At 41.6% G+C, this 20,853-nt stretch overlaps 1 protein-coding gene across 1 annotated transcript in view; it reads left to right on the top strand.

The window, feature by feature from the left end:
• Positions 1–15,156, top strand: part of ARFGEF3 (ARFGEF family member 3) — a 96,637-nt gene extending 81,481 nt beyond the window's left edge. Inside the window, exons 31-34 of the mRNA XM_056343657.1 lie at positions 580–711; positions 2,325–2,455; positions 5,944–7,174; positions 7,928–15,156. Of these exons, the coding sequence (XP_056199632.1) occupies positions 580–711; positions 2,325–2,455; positions 5,944–7,174; positions 7,928–8,119 (1,686 nt within the window). The 3' untranslated portion in view covers positions 8,120–15,156. The remainder of the gene's footprint in view (positions 1–579; positions 712–2,324; positions 2,456–5,943; positions 7,175–7,927) is intronic.
• The last annotated feature ends 5,697 nt before the right edge of the window (positions 15,157–20,853 follow it).

Below are 20,853 nucleotides of genomic sequence, written 5' to 3'. Positions count from 1 at the left end.
CTTTTGACAGGTTGGTTTTCATTTTTCAGAAAACTTTTGGGGTAAAGGGCCCAGAAGAGAAGCATAAAGGTTATGTGGCAGCTTTTGTTATTTTGTCAATTCACCATGAAAGGTGTTGAACAACAATGGAGGTTGAAATCAGTTTTTCTAAACATGTATGAACAACACTAGTTGCTTACCATCCAGGCTTTAAATTGCCTTGCCAGTATGAAATCAGAAGAGTTAAGTAGGTGAAAACTTACCTTTTGATCAATTTCTTCCTCTGGATTGGCTAAAACTAGACAGAAGACAAAGCTGCTTACTTGATGCTGTAGCTCTATGCTCCATATAGATTATTTCTCAACTCACTGTCTTTCTTGTAACAAAAAATCCTGTTAAGTCATTCACAGGCCAGAGTACATAAAAATTTGTAATGCCTTTGCATTACAATACACAATTACTGCTAAACAGCAAGTACCCAGCTGATGGTAACGGGACAGATCCCTCTGAATCTTGTATCACACACAAACAGGCTGTGCAGCACTAGTCACTGGCTTCATGTAACGCACAGTGAAAGTCTGATGTTGTGTCTCTCTATAGAACCTGTTGGGCTATTTCCACAGTGGTTCTGAAAGCTTTAGTGGAGATGCCTGTGAAGTAAAGGTGGCAGCCCCCTCCCTCTCACCAAGCGCTGAAGCTGAATACTGGAGAATCAGAGCCATGGCACAACAGGTACTGACTGACATTTCTGGGGAAGCCAGAGAACTTTTTAAACTTGGGGCTTTTCTTTACAAAAGTATATCTTTACCACCACCTTCCTCACAAATTATATGGGCAAAGACTTCCTCGTCACCAGACTAACATTTATGTGTCTAACAGTAGTATTGAGACAAAGTAATAAAAAATAGGAAACCCCCCACACACACCTTAAAACTGTCCCCCCCGTAAGCAGGACTTGGGAATGCATAAGGTGGGGGGAAGATGCATAGGTACCTGAGGAGGACTGACGATGAGCCTATTGTGTAATGTAGCTTTGAAAATGGCAACCCTAGTTGCCATTACATCAGTGGAAATGTTTCTGATGGAGAAAGGGAACTAGTAGTGTCACTATGAATCCTCATCTAGAATATCATACATATTTCTGATGACTCTGTTAAAGGACAATACATTCAAAGGACAAAAAATACACTGCAACAGAGACTGTGATATGAAACTGGAAAACAAGATTTATTCAACCTATCAAAACAGAGTTTGAAGAGGAATGCAAATTTTTTTTCTAGAAATACTTGGGTATAGATTGCAGAGAAGAAAAACAGTTCTTGAGAACTAGAGGATAATGCTGACATTTAACAAATAATTTAAAACTCACCACTAAATCCTAATCAGCAGGGCAAGCTTGGAGACAACCTTCTCAGGGTCTTTTTGACTACAATGGACATTGTTCACTTTATGGAAGTGGTTGTATGAAATGGGTTCCTTGAAATACAGCAGACTGAATTTAATGACCTGCAGGGTACCATGAAACTGTAAATACTGTATGACAGTTTCAGCATCGGAAAGCAGCTGGATTAAAAGAGCCAATAGATGTTTGGTGTCAATTTCTGACTTGATTAATCATACCCTGATGCCGTGTGAAAATTGAAAATCTGAGACACGCAGACCAGGATTTGTGATCACTAATAACGTGGCAGTGGCAGAGGCTGACTGAATAGAAAAAAATGTTTTAAATTAAGTTTTAAAGATTAAGAACTCAAGCATTAATGCCCCATTCCCTGCTTTCTTTTCTTGTAGACACCGTCAGTAGCATGCCCTACGTCCTCCTCAGTCGGGATTTGACACAACTACTAAGCTACAAAACAAAGCTACAGCAACTGAGAGTTGTTTCCCCATTTCCCACCCAAAGAATTGCAAGTTAGGTGTCTGTTGTATCTTCATGGCTGGAAATAATCTTTCCAACAGCCAACCCTTCTAGGTACAACAGGCAACTATGCAACTCCTTGTCCCCAGGTCTTTGTCTCCACTATACCTGATATTTTCTGATAGTAGTATACAGACAGCAGAAAGCTTGTTTTGGCACTTGGTATTATGCCTTACACAAGTTCAAAGAAAAAGATGTCTGTCCTTTGCCCCTGCGCTCTTCTGGGTGTGTAGAGGTAGCCCATGGCTCTGAGGCTGTTTTAGCAAAGCACCATGCTCCTGAGGGAATACCTTGCATTCTCTCTATCACTGTAAAGGCAGTCATCATAAGAGATCTTTTGCAATACAGGAGGTCCCATTTCCAGACCCCCCCAAGGACCCAGTGCAAGTGTGAAACTGATTGTTTTATGTAACTTGTTGTTTTCTAGGTCTTCATGCTGGAGACACAGTGCTCCCCAAAGACCCCTAGCAACAAGGAAGGGTTTGAACATGCCCAGTCATGCGTGCTCATCATTGACCTGCCACCAGATAAGAAACCAAATGGACATACCCAGAGAAGGTAAAGTACCTTCTCAGGAAAACCCTGTCATTAAAAGCAAGATAAAAATATTGTCAGGCTGGCAGAGATGAGAACCAAGCCTGGCAAACTGTGCCAGGTCTCATAAAAAAACGATATACACCAATCAAATAAAAATCAGGTTTTGTGACACAGGAGACTATAGGCTAGTACTGTCTGCTCTCCAGATGATCCCATGATCATACACTGGTGAGCAGGCATGTGCAACAGCTGTTACAGTTATAGACAAGCCTGTGTCAGGGTCTGTAATATGGCCCTTAGCAACCTAAATAAGGAAAACTCTTCTAATAGTAAAAATTGGTAGGTTACAAAAACCTGAAGGATACAAAAGGTCACACAAAGCCTTCAAGTAGAGGAAACTCAGATTAAATTAAGAAAAGAATCTCATAGGAAATAGTAGGAAAACCTTTCCAATATTGAGATTCTTTTCTTTAAAAAGTAGAGTTAAAAATAGCAGTTTGAAGAAAGCTTTGGAAGTACTGTTATGTTTGTAATGATACCTAACAAATGAAATGTCTGCTTTGCTAATGGTCTTTTAAATCAGTATTACTGGATTAAGAAGGTAGAAAAAGCTAATAGATAAACTGGAGCAGTTTAAAGTGAAGAGACCACACCTAAAGCTGCAAAACTGCCAACATACTGATCTAGGGAATAATGTTTCTGCTTGGCACTTTATTTTCGTGGAAGTCCTTCTATATGTTACCAACTTAGAAACTCATGCCTTTGCATGACAATCTGATCCTGTCAAAAAATATTTCTTTTTGCTTGCATTTGGTTGTTTAAACAACTGCCATAACATCAATAGGGCCAAGAATTAGAATTCTGCATTCAGGGTTTGTGTTTGTATTGCAAGATATTTAATAGATGGCATGAAATTGTCTTTTACTAGATACCAAACCTGCTTCTGTATCACTTCAGGCATTCCTATACAAAACTAAACTATTGCTTGCAACAAGGAGCCAGAATGTGATGGTCCTTCTTTGGATGGACAGGAAGACCATGCCAGATGTCTCTATTCTTACACAGCTGTACAGAAGTTTCCCCCAAGAGCAGGTGCTCTGTTGCCTCGCCTTCAGAGAATAGGGCCCTGTGCAGAGATGAAGAAAAGTTGAGATCACAGTCTAAACCCTTCCTTTGTGGTGGGAAAATACCTGCTTTATTCAAAGGTTTGCAGATCATTCTTCTTGTTATAATGAATGCAAAGCAAAAGACTGGAGTACTCACTCCCCTCTTGTGGCTCCTAAGGCCGTGCAATCTAACAGGCTGCGTTCATAAAGGTAGCATGGATTTTGCTTGTCTTTAAACAAATAATTAAAGCTTGCAATTAATACAAACTCTGAATGCTTTCACACTGCGCTTTGTCTAAACAACTGCAAAAAGCGTATATGCTGATAGGCAAATGTTACCCCAGCAATGCTCATTTTTCACCAAAACAGGGCTCAAAAGTTGACTGTGCCACTGTTTTTCATATTATTTGCTACAGCAATGCAGTAATATGCCAATTTTGCATGTTAGTAACTGTGGCCTTTCAAAAATTTTACTTTAACCTTAGTGGGGTTTCTCTTCTCCCTTTTTGCTTTTGTTTCCTTAATGCTGCATCGTTTCGCAGGAAGCTGGGGTAAGGGAGCTTTTCTTCTTCCTAAAAAGTAGTAATATATTTCAGTTTGAGCAGAATAAGAAAAAACTATCCTTAACCAGCTTTGGCACCGTGTGTTTCCACCTGTAGTTCTGTACTAGTTTCTTTTGGAATGGAGCAGTACTTTAAGCTCTCCTTGTAAATTGCCTTTTTGGCTATTACAAGGAAAGCAGATCTCCCTCAGTCTGATCCTGCTTTTGGAACAGGATTAGTCTCTTGAAATCAATGCAAGCACTCATTTAACTTTATACACGCTCTTAAGAGCTTTCCTGAGTCAGAGCCTCTAATTATTTTTACAGCAGTAAACTGCTTCCCAATAAAGAGCTCCAATGTATTATTCATCAAGATTTTAGCACTGTCAGATAATAAGGCTACTAAATTTTACTGGTGTATCAGCACTGACAGCTGTGTCATGGTAAGCGAACTGACATAGATAAATTAAATTAATCCAAGAAGCAGTTTTGTCTGACCTTTTTTTTTTTTTTTTTCAATGTTGCATTCAAAAAACTGTGTTTTGATGTGATTTCTCAAAAAAAAAGTTTTTGTTTGGTATTTTGAAAACACTTTCAAAAATTGTTTGATGAAAGTAGGATATTATTTGCAACAAAAATATTAAAGGTCTGCAACTAAACATCTCATGTCACATGAAGATTGACTTAGACCTAAGACTTCAGTATTGTAAGCAAACTGAAAAATCTCTTCCTCACTTGATAGCAATGCTAATTAGAATGTGACCCATCATAGCTCCCTAAATCAAAGTATTTAATACACAAGTATTAGTACGTATAACAGAGCGTCAACTCCATTTAAAACATAACCAGTGTAATCTTACGCAAAAATATTTTTTTAAATGCCTTAAGATAGGTTTCATAGTCTGTAATTTTAAATCCTTGAGGTACCGAACAACAATCCTGTCCCCCCTTTCTTCCTAGCCTCCCTTGTCTGTAAGCTTCTCAGTGTTACTGGTGAATGACCTGAAAACTTTGGTGGGACGAATTTGCCATTCCTGTCCCTGTGCAAATCAAGTATCAGTAAGATCTAGAACAACTTGCAGCATTTCTCTAACAGGAGCACAGCTAAGAATCGCCCAGTAGTGTACATGAGAAACAGGGTCAGGAATAGGTATTTTCATGCTAGGCTCTCAGTGTTCAAGTTGAAGTCTTAAGAGCAAACAATGATGTGCCTTCAGCAAGACTTAAGCTTCTTTGCATGCTCCATTGCACTGCTGACGTTTCTATAGATGTTTTTTTATTGATTGGCTGGTTGGCTCTTTGTGTTTATTTTTAAGAAGTATTCCTGGCATTAGTGAAAACGGAAGCCAAGTAGTAAACTAGCTTTGGCCTCAATTTGTCATGGTAAAGTTAAGGTTGGCTGAAATGCTGTTAGAGGAATAACTTGTGTGTTAACTAATTCCTTAATTATAGCAGGTTGAAATATTGAGAGTACTGGCAGCTGTCGTGAAATTGAAAAACAGGATATTTAATCCTTCAGTGTTAGACACCTCAGGAGAAAAGAACAAAAAATATAAGAGCTTTGTTTTAATACCACCTCCGCACAAGTCTCATTAGGGTGCTTGCTGTGGACAGTTATTTTTCTTAACCAATGTAAGTGTCTTCATTTCTAGGCAAGTATTTGAAAGAGTTGCTGAAAGACCATTCTAGACAACTTTATCTTCCTCCACTGTTTTATAATAAGGCTGTGAAAATTTGGCCTTTCATTTGCATCTTTCATGTTAGATTCTAAAATGCAAAGTTTTCTTGTACTTCTAGTAAAAGCACAATGCACCATTTTGATTTTATCTTATTTTTTTCCTTACCATGCTTGGTTTACCAAGTATTCCTTTCAGGACGATAGTGGTGAGCTTGCTGTCCCACCAAGTACTGTTACAGAATTTATATGACATCTTACTGGAAGAATTTGTGAAAGGCCCTTCTAACTTGGAGGAGAAAATGACAATACAAGTACCAGAAAACAAGTTGGCTGGTTTTCTCAGGTACATCTCCATGCAAAACCTGGCTGTCATTTTTGACTTACTGCTGGACTCCTATAGAACAGCCAGAGAGTTTGACACCAGACCTGGGTTGAAATGTTTGCTGAAAAAAGTGTCTGGCATTAGTGGAGCTGCCAACTTGTATCGCCAATCCGCAATGAGCTTCAACATCTACTTCCATGCTTTGGTTTGTGCAATCCTGACAAACCAGGAGAACGTCACAGCAGAGCAAGTGAAAAAGATCCTCTTTGAAGATGATGAGAGAAGCACAGACTCATCACAGCAGTGTTCTTCAGAAGATGAAGACATTTTTGAAGAAACTGCTCAGGTCAGTCCTCCCCGAGGGAAGGAGAAGAGACAGTGGAGGGCTCGAATACCATCTCTGAGTGTACAGCCTGTCAGCAACGCGGACTGGGGGTGGCTAATCAAGCGGCTTCATAAGCTCTGTATGGAGCTGTGCAACAACTATATCCAGATGCATCTGGACCTGGAGAATAATGTAGAGGAGCCTCCAGTGTTCAAAGGTGACCCCTTCTTCATTTTACCATCCTTTCACTCAGAAACCTCCACCCCATCGACCGGAGGGCAATCTGGGAAGGAAACGCCATCGGAAGATGACCGGAGTCAAATCAGGGACCAACTGGGAGACAGCCTGACACCCCGAGGAGGAAGTGGAGAAATGGTGCTGCTACCCCCACCCCTAAGTCCTAAACCAGAGAAAAAAGAGCAAACCAGGAAAAAAGAATGGTGGGAGAGTGCTGGCAACAAGATCTACACCATAGCCACTGACAAAACTATCTCCAAGCTCATGACAGAATACAAGAAAAGAAAGCAGCAACAGGCCATGACATCCTTCACCAAAGAGGTCAAAGCAGAAAAGAAAGGGGAGCTCCTGGGTTCAAGAGGGCCAGACTCGCCCGTACTCCAGCGGCCACAACATCTTATAGATCAAGGTCAAATGAGGCATTCATTCAGTGCTGGTCCAGAGATCCTGAGACAAGAGAAAAGACCACGCTCAGGATCCACAGTCAGTTCCCTGAATATATCTGTTAGGGATGCTGAGGCCCAGATACAGGTAGGACATACTTTCAGAGTGCTAATAATAATAGTAATAATTAAAAAGATAAATATTTTTTTACTGCTTTTATTACAGGGATTATAATATCTTCATTAAATGTCTTTGTTTCATAAAGAAGTCATCATGATGAGGACTGACTATTTCTGCAGCTGGCACTGATAAAAGCCTGACTCTGCCCTATCACAAGAAAATCAGTCTTCAGGGAAGTGTTATCAGGCATCTGAGTACAGCTTTCAAGAGTGCTTCTGTGACCGGGGCCAAAGCTGCGCTTAGTCTTAACAGCTAACAGCCTACAGTGAGCTCATTGCTTACGGCTAAGGGCTCGAGCTCACTTAAGGCCTTTGAAAACGCCATGCTGCTTGTCACAATGCTTCCGTGCTTAGGAAGGTTTTTTTAATTCCACAGCAGAAATAGCGGGCTCTGTTGCTAAACAGAAACCTGCTACTTGCATGTCGAAGTGAATGAATCAGTGAAAGCATCAAACTTGAAAGTCCTTGTTCACTGTGGGATGAAATAAAAGGTGATGAAGGGTGAGCATGATACCGGCAATACAAAGTCCAACAATGATTTACAGTGCTAAATGTGAATTAGAAAGACACAGTGAATGTTAAATGAATACGCTGGCGTTACTCAGTCCTCTCTGTGAGGCTGCAACCACCAGATAGGTATCTTCTTTTCTGCCTCAGCCTATGGGCTCATCTATTTAGAAAAGTCTTCTAAAGAGGTTTTTTGTATCCAATTTGTTTGTAGGCATGGACCAACATGGTGCTGACAGTTCTCAGCCAGATTCAGGCCCTGCCAGACCAAACTTTCACAGCCCTGCAGCCAGCAGTGTTCCCCTGTATCAGCCAGCTGACCTGCCATGTGACAGATATCCGTGTCCGCCAGGCAGTGCGGGAATGGCTGGGAAGAGTGGGCCGAGTTTACGATATCATCATTTAGACCTAGCTGTGCTCTGCTGCAAAGGGCAGAAGACATCCAAGGTATACAGCAAAGAAGTATTTGGGGTTCATTAATTGCCTGTTTGTTGGTGATAAATTAAGAAACAATGAGCTTGTTGATGTATATCCTCTATCCACTTGAGACTGTGTGTCCCTCACTCACACTACCAAAGGAGGCAAAGCATGAGTGTGTCCAGGGAGTCTGGGGTGGCCCCAGAACCCAGAAACTGCCAGTAAATCGGGGGTACCTAAAGGGGTGAACATTTCAGTAGCCTTCATTTTAATTCACATTTGCAGCAGTGGGAGCCACAATGAACTGCAGCAGAACTTCCACACTCGCAATTAGCTGTGAACACAGTTGTCATCTGGACGTCAAACCAGGCCAGTAAGCCTATGTAACTTTAAAAAAAAAAAAGTCAGGAAAAAGATGGGCTATAGGACAAGTTACAAGGTGACACTTGTTTAGGGTAGCTTTTTTCCCTTCTGAAATGAGCATGAGAGAGGAGAGCTGCATAAAGATTACTGTAGTAACCATATGCCTGCCTCACTAGAGAAAGTGGGAATGTATTTTGCTCTGGCAAGAGCCTTTGAAGTTTGGTCACATTTGAGGTAGCTAATAAGTGACTATTAAAGTGTCCCAGATGTAGAACTGGTGAGCCAAGCACAGACTATTCATCCTTTCATTGCTCTTGTGGAGCATTGCTTGAAGAGAAATGGCACTGTTGAGCTGCCCTCTCTAAAACGCTACCCTGACTGCCTCCTCACCTATGCCTACAGCTGATCATTTTTCTGTGTGTCTTAATTCCCTCAAAGGGCAACAGGGAAGTTTGTTTTGCTCTTTCCTGTGAAGCTGGGAAGAAGACACACCACAGAGCAAATACCAGCATGTGCCAATATCCAGCATTAACTAAACAGAGTAGAGATAAACTGGAACACTTTAAGCAACACTGCAGCTAAGTTAGCTTATGCTTCTACTGGAAATTTATGTTTGCTTATATAGAGCTGCTACAGCCAGGAACTCCCTTGTCACCTTAAACTTAGCCTATCGCTCCCCATTGAGCTGAATCAAGATGGAAAATAGTCTGAAAGGAAGGTATCTTTCCTCTTTCTCTCCCATTTCTTGTCTGCTGCTGGTAAATAGAAGGGGACAGATCCCCGTGGAGGTACATCCCCCTCTGTGCAGCACTCCTATAGGCACTACTCCAATTTGCTGATATTAAGGGGGCAGAGAAGGGGAAGGATTGACTATTGTATTGTCAAACACATGTGATGCTTTTCACACTAGACACAGCAAAGGGTTACCTTGCTGCACAAGTCATGTCACAGCCCCTGGGACATTCCATCTCAGTACTCCCATACTACATAATTTGTTGATTAGAAGTTGAAATACTTTGTTGAAAATAGGATTATTTTAATCTTGGGTGACCCCTTAATGATGTTCTCCCAAGGCTTTTTACATATGCACACCAACTAAATATACAGCTTCAGTCCCAGCTCCAAAGCATCCTTAAAATGTCCTCTCTTCATATCAGGCCTGGATTTTGTACAAATAACTGCTTTTAGCATCTTAAACCCAGAAAAACAGAGGGAGCCAAGAGGCTCTACTGAACAGCCGTCACCCGAGCCGATGTGTTTACAGACAGTCTGCCACTATGCTCCTGCCTTTTTCCTCTATTGCCCACTTCCCATTTGTCACCTGCTAGATTTGTGCAGGGAATATTTGTCCCTTAACTTTCTATAGTGTCAGTGACACCATTTCCCTTTCTTTCAAAGCTTCCCTCTGCTAAACTGTTTCAAGGGCATACAAATTCTGTAAAAACAACTCTTTTTTTCTTACCACCTACATTGACTTTATAAACGAGTAATTTAACAATTTTATCAACTAACAATTTTCAGTTTTCCCCCAGCAGTTTTCATATTTCTTTGAGGACAGGTGAGATTATCCTTTGCTATTTCTGAGGGTAGTGACACGGTTTAATTGCTGTTGCCATGTCTTTCTTACACCTCTTTAGATAGAGTAAAAGGGTGGTTATATTTTTTGTTGAAGTTTTTATCGGGCATCTGTACAGAACTGCTTTTAAAGAGTACATTAATTAGGCAACAACAGAAATCAGAATAATAAACTGTATGCAAAACACCCAACCCTGCTGTTTTTCATTATACATGCACTGAATGGATGCAGATCCTTGCTGCACTAAGCTAAAACTAAAGCAAATCTCTAAATTGCACTGGAGGACTAAAATTGATAGCAGTACCAATGGAACCACTTGGGACTCAAGAAGAGGACCTAGTATCTAGGGAACACCATGGTTATATGTTGTGGTTGCAATAAAAAACCCTTCTGTAAAACAGAAAGAAAAGCTCTAGGAGTGACAATACTACCGCTAATACCCCTCAAGCCCATGAACACGCATTGCGTAGTGTTATTTGATTAGCCACCATCATGACCCAAAATGTAATTTCATTTAAACTTTTTACAGTACAAATGCCATACTAGAAATGAGAGAAGTAAACTTGCTGTATTGCAGTTGCCCTGTTTTAACGTTTGCCCTCCAAATTAAGTGCCCATTGTCAATCTCGGTGCCTCTGCTCATTAACACGCCTCCATAAGAGGGCACAAGTTAAGTTTGAATAATACCAGAAATGTAATTGAAAAGGATAGGGGGTGAGGGTTAAGGAACCTTTGAAGCAGCAGGCTTTATATAAGCAAAGTTTAGCATTGGCTGCTATTCCTTTTCTTTATATGTGAAACGGTAAGCAGCTGAGGAGAGCAACCCATGGCCACTTCATGAACCGTTAATCTAAGATGCAGAAGCTTTCTGATGCCCCTCCAAAACGTAAAGAAATAAATTAAAAAAAAGGAGTTGTTCGTCAGATTCTCAACTATTTTGTTGCTAGTTTAGCCACAGACAGCAGCAAACCCCAAAGAAATACAACACGAAACATACAAAGTCACCATTTCGTAGACCTGTGCAGCCTGCTTCATGCATACTTTGGGCTTAAGGCTGCCAGCGTGCTGCCTCCAGGCCTCACAAAGCAAGGTTCTAGCCTAAAGGAAGTGTCTGCCAGAACAGTCCCAGGAAAAGGTACTGGCACCAGCCTGTCCTAAGCTTCAGGAGAGGACTCCCCAACACTGAACACCCCAGTCATGTCCAGCTGTACCATCCTACAGCAGCTTTTCTGCTTTCCACTTGTGAGTGAGGAAGCACCTCAGCAGTAGCACAAAGTAGCTGTTGTATCCACACGTGTAAGGCTTTCTCACATAATCCATTCAAATCCTCACTTACAGCCCAATAACGTAATGCATGAGCTAACAGCAGCACGTTACCAGCTTTACTGTTGCATCAGAACATTTGAGCCTTGAAAAAACAGAGTCTGTGTATTATAGCTTGAGCTTGCTCTTTCTCTTGGTTCTAGCTAATGCCCACATTATTCTTTTTTCTTGCACTTACTTTTTTGTTACCTATATTTCTGTAGGAGTTGGGTTTGATTTTTATTGAACTGGCCAGTTATTTATAAAAATGACTGGTAAGTATTTTATTTATTTATTTAAGTGAACTACTTTAAAAGAAAAGAAATAAATACAAAAAGTGGGGTGATTTGACATTCTTCTCAGGTACCAGAGCTGCACCTCTGCTGCCTTTGCCTAGTTCATACCACCCTCCTCAGGGCCACCATAGCAATCATAGGCAATGACATCACATTCTAAAATCTTGTAGGCAGCCACTAACGGAGAAAGTTGCTGTCAGCCAGCATCAGCTACCTATATCACATGGAATAGCTCATCACCATGCAAATATTTAAAGCTGGAAAAAGCAGTGTACTCACCCAGGAGAGCGCCATTTTTCTCGTATAGCTGGAGCAGGGCTTGACCCCCAGCTGATATGGTCTCAGGCCATTGCATGTTTGCACTTCATTCTGTAGTGTGAGTATATGCAGATATATGGGCTGATGGATGTGTTTATGTATAGGTACCTGTAGCTCCAGTCACTGTCATACTCTGAGCTTCTGTATATTTACAGAGCGCTGTCCACATTAGTAGTATGTTTGTCATGCTCTCTGAATATTTGTGTCACATCAGTGCTCAACACACTTGCTCTGCTAACTTCCCCACAGCAGTCTTTTCTGACCGTTCAGCAGCCATAGAATTACCACCGCTAACTCATTTAACATGCTTTCATGTCCTTAAGATGTTAATATACAGATAATACTCTCCTAGGGATAAACACTCATGTGAGAATAACTGACTTAATTTAGCATTTAGAAAGAATCATTAGGGAAAGATTTAGATAGAGCTGGGCAAAACATTCCTTCTAAAACTCCAAGCAGAGGCAGTACAGCTTGTGCCTCATCACCAATAAAAAATTCATGTCCTCTGGACTACCGCTGGCTCATGCCAAGGCCAAGCAGTTTACACCCATACTTGTAAGGTACTTTACCTTTCAATTTGAACTTCAAGTTTTGTTTAAAACCTACACCGTACTGTAAAATTCACTGACAAATCCTCACCTGCCAAAGATACAAACACCATCTCAGTGTTGTTATCTCCGCTGCAGAGCTCAGCGCAGCACCCGTATGAAATGGAGTGGCAAACAAGTTAGCAAGTAGAGAGGTCCAGCTCCGCGTGCTGCCTGCACTTTGTACCTCTCTTCACAGCTTAGGCCCACCCTCTGAGTGCCTAAGCTGTTGAAATCAATGCAAGTATTGTACTTGGAATCTTTAACACTCAGGACTCGGTCCTTGAATCCTTCAGTCTCTATATACAGGTTCACAAGTTCTCAGGAAAGGGAAAGTCCTGGACAGTTCCTGATGCCACCCTCTGCTGCTGTCTTGTATAGACCTCCTGCTTGAAAAATCCACAAGAACCAGCACAGATTCCCATGCATCCCAGTACCCCAAAACTCGTTGCACAGATCTAGTTTTAACATGTAGGAGTCTGACCATAGCAAGCCAAAGTAATCTATTTCTACCTAGCTCATTCGTATAGAAGCTTATTCAGAAATTGAGTATGTGGCTTGGCTATTTTCACCTTGAGCAATCCATTCTAGAAATGCCATTTCTCAGTGATAAATTGCTTTTAATTCACAAAAAAACCCCAAACAAACAGTGAAGTGCTTTCTTTCCTTGCCCTTGCTTTGGTGGGGCTGTGCTAAGATTATGCTTAAGCAAGTTATTTAGTCATTACTCCAGTTACAGTAATTTCTGGGAAGATCTAGGTACACTGCTAATTGTGGCATATGACACAAAATACAGTTAGGTTTTTTCAATTTCAGATCATTCCACAATCGTTTGAAGAAACAATACAATACCATCAATTAAAGAAAAAAAGTTTATCTTCTTTTTTAGTATAAAAGGACCAAGTTAGCATAGCACAGAAGCACAAATGTTGGATTTTATGCAATGTAGATAACAGCATCTGGCAGCTAGAGATCCCGCTTCACAGAACCTCCCTATTTTGAGTAGAGCTTCTATAGGGACACGACCTAAGGGTCTCTTGGCAGCCCTCACCAGCAATGTGCCTGGGACTCCAGGAAGTTGTGTGGCTGCACGGAAGAAGTCATAGCTCCTCTTTCTGTTGTTTCCACTGATCCCCCTCGGAACATAAACTTTATGTGACACTTAACTGTATGATACCATACTAAACAAACAGCTTTGGCCAAACATGGAGTGCTGGCTATTTAAGAAGAAAAAATTAAAAAAGCACGTCACAAGTATGCATCAGTCTTTTCAGTTAGTGCTCAGAGGTCTCCAAGCTAAAAACTAAAAGCAGAGGGAAGAAGAAATGCCCTAATTCTGTGGATATCAGTGGAGCTACACTGTATGATCACAGATTAATGCAATACCGAGCTTGCCTGTGGGACCAGATCCCTCAAATTGTTTTTGGCGAATTCACAAGTTCAGATCTGCGTAGTCTCCACTACCACATTGAATCAGGGAACTGAGTTTATGGAAGGCGGTTTTTGCTAAGAAACATGGCAACAAGTTCTATTTCAATCCTTTTACCCCAACATCCCACTTTTGAAAAGGTAGTTATGTACTTCCATAAAGTTCATCTAAACTCTGTGGAGCACCAGGGCCCTATTTCCTATTGCATTCAGTTCATCTGGGCTGCAGTGAAGTGCTATGCTTCCACAAGAAGCAAGCTGAAATGAGAGAGCTGAGCTAGCGGAGAGGCACAGGCACACAGGTTCAAGCAAGGGACAAATATCACCTCCACAAGCAGGCTATGGCTCTTGAGCCCGGGCTCTGCAGAGGAAAGCAGGATTCAATACCCAAGGGAGAACAGCCAGGAAGGGCAGAGCGTGATGCTGACGGAGCCATGTACAGTGTGCTGTTCGCTGGAGCAGATGGGAGCAAGAGATTGAAAAACATACAATGACAGCAGTGAGCACCTTCTTTCAGTTCCCCCCTCTTTCTCTTCTTCCCCACCGCCCCTCTTTTTATCATGATTTGTGAGACTGAAAACATATTTCCATGGGCCCTTCAACCAGAACTTAAAACTGAAAGCAAGCCAAAGGGAGTGGACACTCCATTTTGCCAAAGATCTAAGACTTTCCTGTTCAACAATTTTAAAAAATCAAATTTTATTTCCGTTATGATGGCCGCCATAGGAAGCATTTTACCACAAAACATTATTCCTAGGACTTCATCTCTCTAGCTGTATATTCAGGAGGAGCCACTAACACTTTTTAAAAGAGACTGTAAATTGCCTTGTCAAGCAAGTGCTTACATTGGGTTTAGCTTCTACTGAGTTCATACCTAGCTGCAATTCCCCGGTCTCATACACGTTTCCTCCCCCTACTATTCTGCTCTTCTTTAGAAAAACACCTCCCTGTGTCCGCCGCGTCCTGTTGTGCTGCTAGCTTTGTTTGGTCCTTGGGTGTCCAGTGGTCAGGCAGTCACTGTCAGCTGGCTTGCAAATTGTATTTTGTGTATATTTTATTCTGACTGAATTCTGAAATGGAAATATTTTAAAACAAAATTATAAACTATTTATGTTGCTTGTGTTGTAGAATAAAGAAGCAGATGCAAAATAAACGATGCTTTGGTTTTGTCTAAAGAAAGTTATTTTACAGTTACGGATGAAGCAAAGGATCAGAACTGAGAATGGGCCTGAAATACTTGGATCAGCTAGGTCCTAGTCTAATATTGAAGGAAAAAAAGAAAAAAACCCACCACAAAACCCACACCCAACACATTAGTCAGGCTGCATGTGCCATTTTCTGACTCCTGATAGAAATCCATGGTAGTAAATCTGGTTTCTTTTTTTGTTTTTACAAGAGAACTGTACTTCTATCTACATTTTATTTACTGGGAGATCTGTATCCATAAAGTAGAGACATCTGATTTGCCAGGTCTGAGGAAATATGCCCAAGCTGAATTATCTTTGTTTGCTGTGGCTACTGCAACCACTTCTGAGGAGGTCTCTCATCATCCTCCTTCTCTACCACAGTCAAACAAAATTACTTAAGATTAAAATAATTTAGAATATTTTCCTGCATAGTATTTATCAAATATTTACTATGGTTTTGAATGTTACATTACATCCCTGGCAGACTGTTTTGTACTTCACATCAGGTTCTCCTTCATGCCAGAGGTTATGGGGAGAGAAACAGACCAAAATAAAGCTGGGCAAGATGCTATACTGAAATCTGTCCTATAAGTAAGTGTGCCCAGGAGGTCAGAAACAGACAAATCTTCAAGCTTGGGAAACAAGGATGTCAAACATAATGAGAAAGTGAAAAATGGTTTGCAGTAACTCATGTAAGGAGAGGAAGGTGACATGGCTCTTGGTTGGTTCAAAAAGCTTCCCTGCAAAAGCAATTCATCTTCCCTTGAGGAAACACGGGAATTGGTTTCTGGGTAGAATTGCAGTGGCAGCACCACAAGAGCAAGTGCCCTGATAAAAATGTTCTTGTAAAAGTCCCAGCTGCAGGGATGGCCATCAGAGCAGATCTTACATCTCTCTTGCATACATTACCTTTTCTTTTAAAAGGACGCTAAATAATTGAATATCTCAATGCAGGCTCTTGTACTAGCACCAAGCCCAAGAGAATAAAGATTATTAGTTTGCAAAGCCAACCATGGAGAAAAAAAAAAAGAAGAAAAAAGTGAAGGTTTAAATCTAGCTCACTAATAATTTTTTCATACAAGTTTTCAATCAAATTTCCTGTAGCATTTCAGGGGAACAAGAGCAGTAAGAGGGATGCAAAAGAAACACAGCGTATCAGCCTGCCATGGCATTTTTTAGGCAGAGCTGTACTGAGAGTGGGATAAGATGGATGACCACCATTAAGTGTCTGTTGGGGTGGTGGTGGAGTACAGGGTAAGCTATCCTATACAACAGCACGGATCTGCAAGGATTGCTGAACAAAAATAGGATGAGAAAGAAGAGCTTGGGGCAGGGCACAAGTGCCAAATGACATCACTTTTGGTGTCTCTAAGAGCCTGAGCCATCAAACCAAGCCAGGCTGGCTGGACGAGCATCCCTTTCAAGGAGTCATCCTACACGTGGCAAAAAGCAATGTCTGGAGCTAAAAAAACAAAACCCAAATCCCAAAACCAAACCTTGAAGAGCAACATGAGAACCCAAATGCCTCTAACCAATCAGGTGTAGTGCTTGCCCCTGCAACCTGGGCCCATTGTAACTGCTCACCCTTGTAGACTCCATTGCTCCACAGCAGCCACCCGGTTCCTCCTTGCCATAATACACCAAGTCACTTCACATTGAGAGTGTGAGGCTTTGCCTGGAAGTGGAATGAGAGGATTCCCGCCTGTTAGCGGAAATCAAGCCAGATAACTGCCTCAGCTGTTCTGTCCACAGGTGACTGTTTGCACACCGCTGCCCCAGGCAAAATCTATTTGTTCTTTAAAAAGAAGACCCACATACAATCAGCCTGGACCCAACCTTTCCCCACTGTAAACTCTGTTCCCATTGAGCAGCGCTGGAGCTTCACACAGGAGCAACTTTTGCACAGCAGCATCAATGGAGCCCATGCAGGCTGAACTGGAGCGCACCACGGGGCACCCTCTCCCTACACATTCAGAAGGGGGTCACCGCAGTAGGTATTTTCTCAGTACTCTCTGAAATGGCAATAAGGTCTCCTAGATTTAGGAGATGACAGACTGCACACATGAAATGACTGTTCAGATCATCCATTCAACCTCCCCAAGCCCCAGAACAATCTTTTTTGTATTTTGCTACTGGTTTAGCCCTTCCACTTGCATAAGCCCCCACCTCAATGTCAGTTGCCCACAAGAGACGCTGTTGGGGACCTCCATACACCTTGATACCAGTGCATCATTCTTGGGCTGCAGCTGAAAACCGAGCCTGTTGCAAAGCTGTCCACATTGAGTAATGGTTCTCAGCAGCTCTGCTGTCCTGGTGTTTCTAATGTGTAAGTGTTCCCCTCCAATCATTCACACATCCCTTAGACAACACACTTCATCCATGATCTCCTGTTTTCAGTGCTACACCCTGCTGCCGGGATAAGCCCCTCGTTTTAAGAAGCCACACTTACAGCTTTTGCTTTTGTACCTGTGGTTTTCTATTGAGGGCCTTGCATGGTGCCTTACCTTTTATAATACCAAGGACCTTTCACTTCCAATCCCATAGCATGCTTTCCACTTGCATCTCTGTAAGCTCTCATCGCCCCTGCCCAAGGACACTGTAGCAGTGCCTCTACCCTGCTGTCCCAAGCTCTCTTATCCTTATAGCCTTGCACTGGTTGATTCTGAAACATTTTTTTATCCCTTACATTGCAAAACCTCCACCTTTTGTGTTTAACTCGTCTCTTTTTCCCCTCTGTCCCCTAACATTTTAGTTTCCATTTACAGCTCCATAGTAAGAGCTCTTCAGTCTTCCCCTCACTGTTTTTAGTAGGTAACTTAAGCGCCTACTGGGGTAACAGCTCTTTATGTACCCACCAGACACTGCCCAACAACACACATGCACAAAGCTTAGGCAGCACATGCACCACATCAAGCGCGATGCAGCTGATGCTAACAGCATCATAATAAGCAAAAGCAACCGATAGGGATTCCGAGCAGCTCCCAGTGAAAACACCGCAGGCATGCTGCAAAGTGTTGTGGGGCACCTGCAGCACCAAGAGGACACCCCAAGGAGGAGAACACCTGCCTGGGACTCCCCCACGTCTCTTCCTATCCAACTGGTGGGGAGAAGTCTTCCCTTTTCTCTGCCCCTTCAGGTGACTTTGTGGTCAATATATGCCACCAGCTCTGCTCATAAAGGATTGTGTATTTAAGGCTAGCTGACCTGTCTGTGTGCAGCAAGGGTCATACCCTTGAATCTAGGCTTGAGCGCAATTTTGCTGACAAGTTGAACCATTAGCAAGTGCACTTGAAAAAATAAAGCTCCTGTCATGTCTGCAGATTTGGGGCCTTTTTTATATACAAGATTTTCTTCAGGTATTTCATCTCTACAGTGAACTTTATTTTACAGGTTGCAGAAGGCTGTGCATCTTCTCTGTAAGTTGGAAGTAGAAATCTTTAGATTCTCAGCAGGAGATTCAGCTTCAGGACATGAACTCTGAATTGCAACAGTACACAAAACACGTGTTACTTCAAGCAAAGGGATGTTCCAGTTCACCTAAATTAAAACAGCACAGAATTGCCCAAAGCCTCTCAGCTGATGCTTTGTTAAATAGTGCATACTTCAGTTCAGGGAGTTTCATATGGATTCAGAAGTACACAGACAGGAATAATTTTCCCCCTTGTCCTGAAGGGATGAAGGCCAAGGGAGACCTTTGGCCTTTCCTTGGCAACTGAGCACAGCACTGAACAAGTATCTCCCAATTTACAGCCCCTGTTCTCAAATGGATGCAGTCTGCAGCTTCAGGGAAGCCACCTAACAAGTGATGCGCTGGGGTTAAGGAGAAGCAAATAACCGGCCTGATCCATGCCTGAGCCCAGTCAGTGAGAGCTGGGTCACCTCCGCTGCTCCAGCTTATCCTCCAGTGTGCTGCAGCTCTCTCCTTCATGGTTTCTCCCTTGGCTCTCAGAAAGGCCACTCAAGGAATTGGCAGTACCTAACCTTTTAACCCTCCTTTTGCAGAACCTGACAGTCCCCCCACTACTGTCTTTGGTCCAGTCTGTCACATCACTGGTCCTTACATGTATATGGGCAACTGCAACCCGCTACAACCCTACGTACTGCATCTGTTGGCTTAGTTCACACAGGTGATTTTCAACTCACTCACTGCTAAATACATTTCAGGGCAGGAATAGATTTCAAAAGCTGTATTTCCTCAGGCTTTCAAATGTTTCAAGCATTTTAACAATGACACGTGAAGACTTACAGAATCATCGTTAGTGACAAGAAAGATATTAGGGCTTCTCTAAACCTGTAGTTAAGAGACATTATCCTGTAAGAGAGTATGTTAATACCTACAGTTCTTCTGCTCTGGAGTAATTTGCATTTTTTCCAGTCTGATGAAGAGCTGGGCTAGTCTTAGAAGCTAGAAGAGCTATTCCTTCTCCAACAATGCTCTCTTGGCCACACCGGATCTAAGCAACAGTATCAGAAAGACTAACTCCTTTGGCATCCAGAGTCAACAGATTTTTGCCAGTAAATGACATATCTTCATAACCTGATTTGGATAATGATCATGCTTTTGTATAAGATTTACTGTGTTAGCAACAAGTACTGACACAGAGACTGCTGTATTTAGATTCAATCTCAAGGGGTTTGATACAGAGATTCACAAAAATCCAACAGAAAATTGTATCATTTTGAACAAAGAATTGCTAAACAGATTGAAACTCAGTCATTATAGGCAAAGCAGAAATTGCATCACCATTAACTACACTTAGTTGGGCCAAGTTGTTTTAGTAGGATCACACAGTAGCCAGAATTAGATATTTTTTTATCAAACGCTGTCATTACCAATCTTGCCAAAGAAGTATAAAGCACTAACTAAAGCCCCACGAATACTGAAGAAAAATGCAACCACCCGAAAACACACACGGAAAAAAAAAATATCCATGTGTGCTAAAAGATTATTGTAACAGCAGTGGATTTAAAAAACAAAAAACAAAAAACAAACAAAACTGAGACTCAACTTGTGTGAATTATGTATTAAAAAAAAACAAACAAACAACAACCACCAAAAAAACCCAAACCTGAACAAAAAAACCCCCACCACACAACCCAAAAAAACCACAGAAAACCCACAACAAAAAAGCACAAAAGGTAGCTGCTGGGTAAAGAATAAGAACTTAGTATTTATGAAAGACATTTGGAGCTCCTGGACTGTGGAAAAATAAATAAATAAACAAACCAATGAAAACAGGATGATTATCTTTTAATCCACACCCCAAACAAGTATGTTTGGGAAAGAAGAGAATCCATTAGCGAAGTCTCCCTTTTCTAATTTTTATGCAGTGATGATATAATAGAGATTTATGCATTGCCGTGGGGAGAGGGTTTTGTCTGGTTTTATGTTGTTGTTCGTTTGGGAATTGTTTAACCTTTCAAACGTGCTGCAAGAAAGGTTAAAATCTGGGCAATCTAAGTTTTCTATGTTTTTCCACTATTATACATTATTTCACCAATTCCCAACTTACTGAATAAATACAACACAAGTCGCTGCAGGTTGCTTGCGAGGTCCGTATCTGAGGTCTGCCCAACACTACGCAAGGTCAACAATGAGGGTAAGCGATACCAAATACAATGAACACCACCATACTATAAAAATAAATATCGTTTGGTCAGAT

Source organism: Falco biarmicus, chromosome 6, assembly GCF_023638135.1.
Source record: "Falco biarmicus isolate bFalBia1 chromosome 6, bFalBia1.pri, whole genome shotgun sequence".
Classification (NCBI taxonomy): domain Eukaryota; kingdom Metazoa; phylum Chordata; class Aves; order Falconiformes; family Falconidae; genus Falco; species Falco biarmicus.
The sequence above is the reverse complement of the archived record's forward strand: the minus strand, read 5'-3'. Positions and strand labels throughout refer to the sequence as shown.